Source organism: Malaclemys terrapin, chromosome 3, assembly GCF_027887155.1.
Source record: "Malaclemys terrapin pileata isolate rMalTer1 chromosome 3, rMalTer1.hap1, whole genome shotgun sequence".
NCBI classification, from domain to species: Eukaryota; Metazoa; Chordata; order Testudines; family Emydidae; genus Malaclemys; species Malaclemys terrapin.
Window position 1 is genome coordinate 65,639,231 of NC_071507.1, and position 12,777 is coordinate 65,652,007.

General features: G+C 40.7%; 1 protein-coding gene across 2 annotated transcripts in view; it reads left to right on the forward strand.

Annotated features, from left to right (window-relative positions):
- Positions 1–12,777, forward strand: part of HEATR5B (HEAT repeat containing 5B) — a 90,671-nt gene that overhangs the window by 695 nt on the left and 77,199 nt on the right. For both annotated transcript variants that reach the window (XM_054023343.1, XM_054023344.1), the window contains exons 2-6: positions 2,759–2,927; positions 3,949–4,160; positions 6,010–6,118; positions 9,034–9,183; positions 11,260–11,431. In XM_054023343.1, coding sequence (XP_053879318.1) covers positions 2,802–2,927; positions 3,949–4,160; positions 6,010–6,118; positions 9,034–9,183; positions 11,260–11,431 — 769 coding nt within the window. In that variant the 5' untranslated portion in view covers positions 2,759–2,801. The remainder of the gene's footprint in view (positions 1–2,758; positions 2,928–3,948; positions 4,161–6,009; positions 6,119–9,033; positions 9,184–11,259; positions 11,432–12,777) is intronic.

Sequence of the window (12,777 nt, forward strand, 5' to 3'; positions counted from 1 at the left end):
CAATAATAAACAGGATTTACTCCTGTATACCTGTGTGTTTCTATGGCCCCTATCTCTGTAGTATCTGAGGGCCCAGATGTTAATTAATTTATCCTCGTACCACCCCTGTAAGGAAGTATTATACTTATTTTACAGATGGGGAACCCAAGGCATAGGCAGAGTAAGTGACTTGTTTAAGGGTCACTCAAGAAGTTAGTGGCAGAGCTGGGAATAGAATTTGGATGTCCTTATTCCATCTCCACTGTTCTAAAACTACCAGACAACGTTCCCACTTTCAACTATATACTGGTCTCAAATAATGCATACACATTCAGAATGCTGCTGCAAAGATCATTTTCTTAGCCTGTTACGTTGACCATGTCACCCCTCTCTTTCTCCCACTGGCTCCCCCTTCTCTGTCACATCCAACATAAACTGTTTGTCTTCCTTTTCAAGGCTAGCTGCAGTAATTCCCCACCCTACCTATCCTCTCTCATTTGCTGTTGAGCTGCCGGTGCTCGTTTCCGATCAGCCACGGTGCCAGCCTCCATTGCCTGCTTGCTTGTTTGAAAACTTAACACCTTCATTGTTCCTCCTCCTCCTCTGCTGCCCCTCATGCTTGGGAGGAGCACCCTATGAACATTCACAAAGCTACCTCATTATTCACCTTGACATCCCTCCACAAGAGTCTCTTCTGCCATGATGCCTACAAAAAAGCTTGACAAAAAGTAACTGTCACAGGGGAATCATCATAGAATGGGGGTATTACTGGTGGAGTTCTTCAGGGATCAGTACTAGGCCTGATGCTATTCATTATTTTTATCAATGATCTAGAAGTAAGTATAAAGTCAGTTAGGATAAAATTAGCAGATGATACAAAGATTGGGAGAATAGTAAATAACGATGAGGACAGGGCAATCATACAGTGTGATCTGAATTGTTTGATAAACGGGGCTCAGTCAAACAGAACACATTTTAATATAGTCAAATGAAAAGTCATATACCTACAAAATGAGGGACTGTATCCTGGAAAGAAGTGACTCTGAAAAGAATTTAGTGGTCGTATTGGACAAACAATTCAACATGAGTTCCTTGTGCAATGCTGTGGCAAAAAGGGATAATGTGATCTTTGGATGTGTCAACTGAGGGTAGTGAGTAGGGGTAAGAAACTGATTTTACCTCTGTGTACACTGCACACAGTTCTTGTGTCCACATTTTAAAAAAGGATATTGAAAAATTGGAGAGAATGCAGAGAAGAGCCACAAAAATGATTGCAGGTCTGGAGAAAATGCCTATTTAGCTTATCAAAAAAGAATCAAGAGGTAACTTGATTATGGTGGATAGGTACCAGCACAGAGAGAAAATACCAGATATTAAAAGGCTCTTTAATTTAGCAGTGAAAGGCATAACAAGAACCACAGCCAGAAGCTGTAGCCAAACAATTTCAAATGAGAAATAAGACAGAGATTTTTAACAGTGAGGATGATTAACTGTTGGATCAAGACTACATGCCTTTCTGAAAGATATATTTTTGTCAGACACAAGTTATTGGACTCAATAGAGGAGTAACTGGATGAAATTCTATGGTCTGTGACATAGAGATCAGATTAGATGATCTAATGGTCCCTTCTGGCCTTAAAATATATGAATCTGGCCTTAAAATCTATGAAACATATCAGAAATAATGTGATGAGAATCCTAATTTATACATTTTAATAGGATTAATGCACATTTCTTCCATTTAATTTCCCTGCTTTTTATCTTTAAGGACAAAAAAGGAGAAGGGAATAGGAGAAATAGAAAAGTAGGAAAAAGTAAAAAGTATAGGGTCTGCAGAGTACTTCTCTCTGGGTTTGTAAATTGCCTGGTATGTGGATGAAGTTACACTTGGTGAAATGCATGTTTCATACAACTATATTGCTCTAGTTCTATGAAACACAATTTATGGAGTATGTACTTTATGCAGGAGATCCCTTCAACCGAAGGGGTAAGGGCATCCTGGATCTCCTCACAAATCAAAGAGAAGCTCCCCAGACTCCTTTACACAAGGTCCATGGAGTATTCTTCTACATGGTATCCAGTACCTTGGAGAGGTTAAAGGGATAAGTAAGATCTCGGAGGGGAAGGGAAGGGAAGTAGTCTCTCCTGACTGGTAACTTTATTTTTTTCTCTTTACTACTTTTTTACAGGGACCTCACCATTATTCTTTGCCAGGCAGAAAAACCTCTGAAATCCTGAAGCTGCCTGTACTTTGTTTTTGACATTTAAGGTCCCTATACCTCAAATACATATGCATGTGCTTAATCTTAAGCATCTGACTAGTCCCATTAGGTATGTCTACAGAGCCCGTGCTAATGAGCCTTGCAGCCTGGGTTGGCAGACTTGGGCTTGTGCTAGACAGTTCTTTGAAGTTGTGGCTCGGGCTGGAACTCCGGCTCTGGAGCTCATCCCCCTTCCTAGGCTTCAGAGCTTGAGCACCAGCCCAAGCTGCAAGTTCGAAGAGTTCACACTGATTTTTAGAGCTCTAGCATGAGCCCTGCAAGCCCAATTCTGTTAACCCAGGTTGAGAAGCTCACTGTTACAGGCTGTATAGATGTACCCATTGACTGCTCTGAGACTACTTAATTAAAACAAGCATAAATGTATGCAGGATTGGGGTCTGATATTGTAGTCTGTATTTAAAATGCAGTTCTGCTCTGAAAACTGTAATTTGCATTAAATAAAAAATATTGTAGCAAAGCTTTTTATTGCTTTACATTGTACATTAACTGTATTTTAGTGACAACACCGGAGTCTACAGTGAAGTCAGAGTTTAAATAAGGATGGAGCTGGCTCATAGTTTGTTGCTAAATGAAGAAGCTTTGGCTCAAATCACAGAAGCAAAGAGGCCGGTCTTTATTTTTGAGTGGTTGCGATTTCTGGATAAAGTGCTTGTAGCTGCCAACAAGGTAACTTTATTTCTCCCTCTTCATTTCTCTTTCTAAAAATGTCATGTTAATTTCATACTCATGAAAAGGTACCAGATGGACATCCATAACAGTGGCAGTAGGATCTGGCAGCCAACCTTCAGAGTGACTGTAAGTAGGAAGTAGGCCCCTGTGTAAATCACGATTTCATGTCGTGTACTGAAATCATGAAAAACCTCCAACCGTGATCTCTTTTTAAAAAAGGTAAAAGGAAAACTGTCTACAAGAAAGTCTGTAATACTAAAAAAAAAAAAAATTACCTTAGCTAGTCAATTTCAAGGACAGGATGACTTTTTTCCAAATAGTGTTAGTCAATTTCAAAGATGGAATGACACCTTGGTATTGACTGACATTACTTGTGAAATTCATTCTGTTCTTGAAATTGACTAATGTTACTTGTAAAACTAATTCCATGCAAACTTCATAAAATTCAGTAATTTGCCATTTACACTGTCCTGAATTTTCTAAAACAAAATAATTTGTGCTTTACACAGGGCCCTAACGAACTATAAGTGCATATATAAACTTTCAACTGTATCTTGTAGTTTTGTAAATACCTGTGCTTATTCATTTACTTGTTGTTGCTTGTGCTCAGTCTGAAATTATAGATTTACAAACTACAATACTTAGTAGGATCTACAGTTCTTCAGTAATATGTATACCTTGGAAAGTTTAGCTCGTCTCTTCAAGTGCGGGACCTTTTAATGATGAGGAAAAAGAGGTGAAAAATGGCAAAGGAGGACAGTCCTGGGAGCTTAAAGGACCCTCTGTGAAGTAATATTGTATTAATAAATTATATATGATAGAAACAGTAAGAACTCAGCAATAGCAACCATTTGTATATTTGGATTTAGCATTTGTATGTGCAGGTGTTGAGTATAGTATAGAGTATTTTAGATTGAAACATAAAACATCTCCCTCAAGGTTTGTGGAAACTGGTAGAAATGTTGAATTACATATGAATGGAAAGACTATAATAACATAAATTTTGTTCCTTTAACAGACAGATGTCAAGGAAAAACAAAAGAAGCTTGTGGAACAGCTAACTGGACTCATCAGCAGTTCCCCTGGGCCACCCACACGTAAATTACTGGCTAAAAATCTTGCGGCTCTTTATAGCATTGGCGATACATTTACTGTCTTTCAGACACTTGATAAGTGTAATGACATTATCAAGAATAAAGATGATACTGCTGCCTATTTACCAACCAAACTGTAAGTAAAATGTTGCCTTAAGAGGGTGAATGTTTGTTATAAATAAAGTATTTCATATCTCTACATTAATCTGTATTTGTGTATCATATACATATGTATATATAATATAAAAATAAATGAGACATAACAAGAGCAGGATTGGGAGTGTGGAGGGAAGGATTTAGAGCTAACAGATTCATGTGGTTGTCTGGAGTTGAAGAGTCTTTCTTCCAGGTAAGGAAAAGTCTTCTACTCTGGGCTAATTTTTACATGTTTATGTCATCCAGAGGAAAGCTAATGCCTGACAGAATAACAAAAGGACAAATTCCTCTACTTGGAATTTCTCAAATATTTACAGGCACATTCTGATTCCCAATTTAAAAGGGGCAAGGAACCTTGCAGGCTAAACCCTAACATGGACTTCATATTTCAAGAGATAATTGTTAACGTTAGGTACTCTTCAGAAAGAGTGTTCACTGTTTGTTTGTATTCATCTACTGTACAGTATGTCTCTCTTGAATAAATAATCTCTGTGCTCTGTGTGTGTTTAGCTTCAGCTCACATTTCAGGTATCCTAGCACAGTGTCTCTCAACCGTTTTGATAACAGCGACTGGCTTGCTGCCTTCCTAAACTGTGTCAGGGAGATCTCAGGGACCGCCGCTGGTCCAAGGACTGGTCGTTGAGAAACACTGTCCTAGCAGTCTCACTGGTAGGAAATACTAGTTAAGGTTGTAAAACCATTTTTGTTATAACCCTTTGTTTTTACATACTCAACTATGTGAAATATTGATCCTTTGAGCTGAAACTCTCCTTGCTTGATTTATGCCTTTTTTATAAGAAATGTTGAGCAGAACAGTTTTTATTATGAATTCCCAAACATATTACTTTCCCCGCTTAAAGAATATCCCAACAGCCTTTTTTCCCCATTCAGGTTATTCAAAAACAGCTGAACTTTGAAATGGCAGACTTTTTATATAAGGTGTCCTTGGTGAGGAGTTATGTGCTTTGATGAGTTTGAAATGAACAGCTGGCTGGATAATATGCTATCAGTGATTGAAAAATTATTGTTGAGCATTCTCAGTTGTATATGTTTAAAAACTTGAAGCTAAGAAAGCCGTGTCATATCAGCTTACACATTCTCAGGAGCCTGGGATGCACAGGAGCTGCTTCTGTCAAGCTGCTGCTGGAACTATTTATATGTCTAATTGAAACACAAAATTGCTTAAAATCCTTTCTGCCTCAACTCTCCTCTTTTCCCGCTCCAGAAGAATGAAACAAAACAAACCCCCCACTCCAACGAACCAAGTTATTCTAGTACCTGAACATCAGGAAAAGGAAAAATGCGGGTGCAAAAAATTGACTGGCCCAGTGATTTTAGCGTATCTAAATTTAACTGCATTGTACACATTTTGAGTTTTTTTAATGTAAAAAAACCCAACAACAAAATGTCTATCTTTTTTCAGTTGTCGGGGCACGTATATCAAAGCGTAAGGAACGTACTGCTGACCTTTAACAGTTTTCTGCTGTCTGGCTGAAGACCATTTTCTGCAACCATTTAAAGCCTTAATCCTGCAAAGATTTAATTATATGCTTAATTTTACACAGGATTAGGGCCTAAGGAAAAAATCCTGCCAATGGATCAAACCCCATATAGTTGATCACTCTATTTTCACTATCTAGGTTGAGTGAAATATAGAGTAAACAACCGACATAACCACTGAATAATAAATAGATTTTAGTAATAGAAAATGACTAACATACGGTACATTTAAAAAATAAATTTCCTTATCTCCTAGTCTGATGCTTTCCATTTAAGTTGTATGTTAAACTTTGACAAAGAGGTTTCTAAGGGACATCTTGTCTTTGTAGGGCTGCAGTGGCATGTGTTGGAGCTTTTTATGAAAAAATGGGCAGGATGCTGGGCAGTTCTTTTCCAGAAACAGTTAATAATCTCTTAAAGTCTCTGAAAAGTGCAGAGGTAAGTTACAGGGGCATTTTAGGCCTACGCATTTAGGGATTTTTTTAAAAACCAAAACTATATAAGTTAAAATGTCTTCACGGCTTTTCACTGAACTGGGCAAACAGATACTGTCTTTATGGTTCATATCAGTATAAAGGTATACATATAGTTGTACTATGTAAGTGGCTTAAAATTTTGGCATGTGAATATTATAGCAGTCACTTAGTTGTGATTGCAACTGTTAAAGTTGCAAAATGGTTTCAAATACTGTTATAGCCCTTGTAACAGGGTGCTGGTCCTGCGTGACATGTACATGTCCTTGCACCCTGGTTCAATGCTCAGTCCTTTAAGACTGAGGGGACTGAGTTCAGGGACCACATGACAAGAGTCCTGTGATTCTAAGACCATGTCTACACTACAAAATTAAGTCAACCTAACTTATGTTGGCATATAGCCGCCACAGTAATTACAAGTTTTGCTCCTTGTGTTGGCAGTGCATGTCCTTACCAGGAGCACTTGTACTGATTGTACTGTCAATATGGGATGGCTTCTTAAAGCCAGTAAATTGTGGGACGGCTTCTTAAAGCCAGTAACAGTTGATATAAGCAACATAGTGTCTATCTAACTACATTAACATTGATTCTACACCTTTCATGAAGGTGGAGTTATTAAGTTGATGTAGTGGGGCAATTACGTCGGTGGGAGCGAAATTTTAGTGTAGATGCTTACATAGGTCGACGTAAGTTGCCTTGCGTCGACCTAACTCTGTAGTGTAGACAGGCCTAAGTTGCAAGCAGCAGCTGCTGTAAACAGGCAGTCTACCCTACTACTGAGAGCCCAGCGTCAGGGAAGGACGTGGGAAAGGCTCTCCATAGCAGACAGGAAGGGCTATCTTCCTGGAGAAGCAGTGCCGGCTTTAGCAGGTGCGGGGCCTCACGCCAGGACGCGAATTGTCTCGCGCCCCCTCTGCCCTGGCCCCGCCCTGACTCCGCCCCTCCCTGCCCATTGGATCCCTCCCCAAATCCCCGCCCCCAGCCCCGCCCCTCACTGCCCCATTGGATCCCTCCCCAAATCCCCGCCCTGGCCCCGCGTCTTTCCCAAGCATGCCGCATTCCTCCTTCTCATCCCTCCCTCCCTCCCAGGCTTGCGCTGATCAGCTGTATGGCAGTGCAAGCACTGGAGGGAGGGGGGAGAAGCAGGACGTGGCTTTTTTTTTTTTTTTTCTTTTTTTTCCGCTCCACCGGCAGCCCTGGACGTTGCGGGGCCCTCTTAGGCGCGGGGCCCCATTCCGGGGAATCGGCCGAATTGGCTTAAAGCTGGCCCTGTGGAGAAGGATGTGTCCTCTCCCCTTTCCAGCTGGCAGATAGTGGAAAAGTATCTATTCTCAAGTGTTTTGTATGTATTTGAACCTTTGTGTCTTCTATTGATTAGTAAACCTGACCCTGAAGAAAGGGATTTGGACCTAAGCCTGAGTACATAGGGTTTATTTGGACTGTGCTGGCTACTGAATCTGCCCCTCCCCCCCCAACAAACAGTCTTGTATTGAGTTGGACTTGCAGAAAAAAACTTTTCAACAGAGGCTATTGAGTTTGCTGTCATCTTAATATTTTTTGGGGGGTAGTGGGAGAGAAATTTGAGCTTATTTTGTTGAACTCTTTTTGACAAACACTGTTTCCTAGTCTTACAGCTATTTAGTTTTCATGAAAAACACAGAACAAAATAGACAGTCTCCGCCAGCATTCCCTCTAATTTTTCCCCACCCATGTGCAGAATGAATTTTGTTATGTGCACCAATATGAAGGTGATGTGTGACACATCACAGGTTGAGGGGCGGGCTAGGTAGAGGCCGGGGGAGGTGTGCCCCTCTCCCAGCAAGTTCCCTAGGTGCCTGTGCAGCAGTAAAGAGGCTGCTGCGCGGCCACGCAGCATACCGGGAACTTAAGTCCCTGCCCCAAAGAGCTTACAGTCTAAGTGGAAACATTCCATGTGCTCATTGAGGAATAGTAATTTAGCTAGACTCCAAAAAAAAAAAAAAAAAAAAAAAAAAAATTGTTTGATTTCACAGTTGTCATAGACTGAAGTTTGTATACTGAATGTGCCAAGTACAAAATTACACATTTAAGAAAAATGCATATGTGTGCAGCTAGTTAAATGTGCATTGGCAGGTTGAAAGCTTTGTGGATGGAGCTTATGAACTATGTAAACCAAATAGTTCTAGATTCTCCCTCCCCCATTTTTTCCTTGTTAATATAGCTGAGAAATAAAATGCAAAAAATTAAACTAGAAGATTGAATCCAACATTAAGATTTCACAATTACAATAGCAACGTCTACATGTGTACTATTTTCTATTCCTGTTCCATATTGAAAGCATAGATGCTGGACCTAAGGGTGCGGGGGGTGCTGCAGAACCCTTTGGCTTGAAGTGGTTTACATCATATACAGAGCTTACAATCTGATTCAGTGGTTCTCAGCACCCCCATTTTACAAAGTGTTCCAGCACCCCTGATTGAAAGTGCACTTTTATGCATATGTTTATTACTATACATATACCCAGTGCTTGAAGTAGATTGAAACAGCAGAGGGAGCTCTCGCTACACCAGCCAGGAAGGACAGGGGGCTCTTGCTATACTTTGAGCATACACATGTGCCATATGGCCTATAACAACTGAGACCATTTTACATACTTAAATGTAGCATTTGCAACTACATGAACACTACACAATAATTTCATGGTATTTGTTCAGTCTCTAGCTATCTTAAGTGGTTTTATTGAATTGATGAGTTTGTTTCATCTATGCACACCAATATATACTGCTACAAAAAGAGCAGGTGATACAACTATAATGCTGATATTTGGGGTACAAATAACTATGAAGAGCTGTTGATTGTGAGTTGCTTTTTTTACCCTTTGCTTTCTTTTCACGTATGCAGTCTCAGGGCCGAAGTGAAATATTAATGAGTTTACAGAAAGTTCTAAATGGACTGGGTGGTGCAGCAGCTTCATGCCACCGTGATATTTATAAGAATGCACGATCTCTGCTGACGGATAGATCTATGGCTGTACGATGTGCAGTAGCTAAGGTAGGTAAATTTTGTATAAGGTTTAAAAATCCAATATTCTTTGTGCTCTGGATGCTAGGTTCCTTGTCGTTGGGCTTGCTGCCTGTTCTTTATTGTATAGTATGGCATATTTCTGAAATCATAGCACTTGGTGCTATTTGAATATAAAATTGGTAGCCACAAAGTGAGTTATAGGGAAAATGGCAGTTTTTGCTTTTGAGTTTATACTGATGATTTTCAGTCTGGAGGAATAAGGACAGAGGTGAAAGTGGGCGGCGTATCGGTAAGAAGTGGCTGCTGGTACTGGCCCGTACACAGCTGACGTTAAAGCGCTGCCGTGGCAGTGTTTCAAAGTCGCTGCCCCTTTGCCCTCCCCTCCCCCCTGGGCCGCTGACGGGGAGGTAGAGGGGGCAAAAGGGGCAGCTGCCCCAGGGCCCAACGACTTAAAAGGGCCTGCGGCTCCCGGCTGCTGCTGCAGTGGCTGGAGCCCCAGGCCCTTTAAATCACCGCTGGAGCCCCAGGCAGCGCAGGCCAGGCAGTGTGGAAAGGCTGGCTGGGGGAGGCTGACCCGCAGCTCCGCCCCCGTACCAGTAAGTTTTTTATAGTACTTTCACCCTGAATAAGGAGGTTGGTGTCGTGAGGAATATTTGTCCACTGTGCCATGGTGCCTTTTCTGTACTTCCATAAACTCTGATGTTTGTGTATTTGTTAGATTGTAATTAATGTGATAAATAACAATCCACTTATTTTTTTGTTTAGTGGTAAATAATTAGTGGTGCTGGGGGAAAGCTGCCTTTTTTGTGTGTGTGTGAATGTGTCTTTCTAAAGTTGTATCCCAGAATTATAGGAATTACACATACAGAATTGATCTCTACAGTACACTTCTTAGTGCCTTGTCCAGTCTAGCTTTAAATGTTCCAAGTAACTGGGATTCTACCTCTTCCCTTAAGAGACTATTCCACTTTTTAATAGATCAACAGGTTAATTTTTTTTTCCTGATCGTTCCTGATATTCAACTACATTTTTTTAATTGTATCTTTCTATACTTTTGTTCCATCTTAAATTCCTGTCCTCTGATGTTTACATCCTACAAATATTTATTGATTGTTTTCAGGTCGCTCTTTTATTGTTTCTTGATCAAGATACCCTATTTATAAATAACTCTTTTAATCTTTCCTCAAAAGCTAGTCTCTCCAGTTTTAGTAATTTAAAACAAGGCACTCAAGATGTATTTTTGGGAATAATGCTGCACAGACAGATAGATGAAGCAGATGATCTACTAGGTCTTTTTTCTGCTCTCTAAATCTAAATTGGAGATAAGAAATTAAATTTCAGTTTAACTTTCGCATATTCCAACATCCAAACTTATTTACATATGTATGTTTGGAGTTCTAGATTTTACCGCAATCTTCGGACAAGAACCATTCCTACAGTTGTACAATACTTGTTAAAGCCAGATATATATCATGCAGCATATTAATTTTTCACTAGAAAACTTTGTTTGACAAAATTACTCCAAATCAACAATGAAAACACACAAAAAGAACTAGTACAGGCTTTGCCCACAGACTGGTGGAGAATATGGATGAGGTGGAGAGTTACACAAATTCTCAGCAAGAAGTCAGTCTGAGATGTTAAAATCTCACTAGACTGGGGAGACTGTACACATTATGGATCTTGACATGTAGAATAGGATAATATTTCTTCCTAGAAGGCCTGAAGAGGGCCTCTGTCAGCTATGACTAGACAGTCTGCTCAGTTTAGAGTATCAGAGGTCCTTCGACTATTGGATCTGTCTTCATCTCTTAGGTGTCCCTTACAGTCTTGTACACAAAGGAGGCTGAAAGTGTCATTTACTTCAGATATTTCAAGGTTGGTTGAGTATATTAAAACAAAAGAGGTGCATAGTCCCATGGTTTTTCTTCAGTGGTTATTCCAGCCAAGTTATCTGGGCTTTAATGAGAGAGACAAAAACAAAAAGCCAATCCGAAGGGGTCCATATTAACATGTCTGCCAAATAAACCTAATGCATAGGCTTAATGACAGCAGGGAAAAAGTAGGTTGTAGTAGTATTCAATAATTCTTATTTTCCTACAGTGCCTACTGGAACTACAAAATGAAGCTGTATTTATGTGGACTGCTGAGCTAGAAAATGTAGCAACACTCTGCTTTAAAGCTCTGGAAAATTCAAATTATGGTGTACGAGTTGCAGTGTCGAAGCTTTTGGGGACAGTCATGGCTACAGCGTTGATACCAAAACAAGCAACAGGTATTGCATTATATGACCACATGACATGGTGTGTTATTGTTTCAGTTCATGGAAGGGTTTGTTTTTTTGGTAGACTTAAATTTTAAAATGAATAAACTAAAATGAGTGAAGTCTGTGGATTTCCTATTAAATTCCCATAAGGAGATAAAGGCAATAGTTTAGTTTTAACTTACAAAAAAGTAATTCACCTGGCATAAAACATGAAAACAAAACTGTGAACAAAAGCACAGTAGCTAAGATCTCAACTATGATTCCTCAAGACTAGTGTTGTACATATAGATCTCCAACTTGTTCTCACCCATCAGTAGGGCTCCGTATCTGTCACGGAGGTTGCAGAAATCATGGATTCCATGATTTTCCGTGACCTCTGTGACTTCTTCAGGGGCCAGTGTGGCTGACCCCACAGTCGCCCAAGCAGCTGGCTCCGGGGGCAGCTGCTCAGGTGGCCCCCAGGACAGCTACATAAGCCGCTGCTGGAGTGTCCCCGGGGACAGCCACACCAGCAGCTGCTCCGGTGGCGCCCAGCAGTGGTCCTGGGGTGGCCGGAGCAGCTGCAGTCCGCGGCCCCAGGCAGTGGTCCCCGGGCAGCCGGCTGGAGCAGCCGTGGTCTGCGGCTCCTGGCATCTGGTGCCGCTGGCCCTGGATGGCTCCCCAGCAGCGTCTTGGACTCCCCCCATCAGCCGCGGCCTTCCAGCCCCAACCTCCCCCCACCCCAAGATTTAATCACAAGTATTTTTAGTAAATGTCATGGACAGGTCATGGGCCGTGAATTTTTGTTTATTGCCCATGACGTTTACTAAAAATACCCATGACTAAATCATAACCTTACCCATCACAACTTTAGTCTGATCCACCTTGTAAAATGTGTAGATGCTGGAATATCCCCCCTATGTCATTCTCTGCCCCTTGTAGACAGATATTGTGGTAAATATGTAGAAGAGTAAATATCTAGTTTAACAATCTCAGAATAATGGGACCTAAAATACTCTTTTTTTGTTACCTTAAAAAAAAAAAAAGCTTGAAATTGCACATTCAAACCCTTTCTATGATCAGATTGATTGGCTCCATCATTCTCAAAGGGGCATAGTTCCACACCCATAGCACTCATGGAAGATGTAATGTAGGCAAGGGTCAGACTGGCTTAGGCATTTTTGCGGTTGTGTGATCTAACCATGGCAGTCAAAACACCTGAGCCTTGTCTATGTGAAATCCTCCACTGGTACTACCACAGGTGGAGTCCATCCGTTTGGAAATTATGGGTCCAAAAAATTCCTAGTGTAGACAAGACTTGAGAACCAGATTCTGATCTCTCAGATGTGCACTAGTATATTGCCGTATGTAAGAAA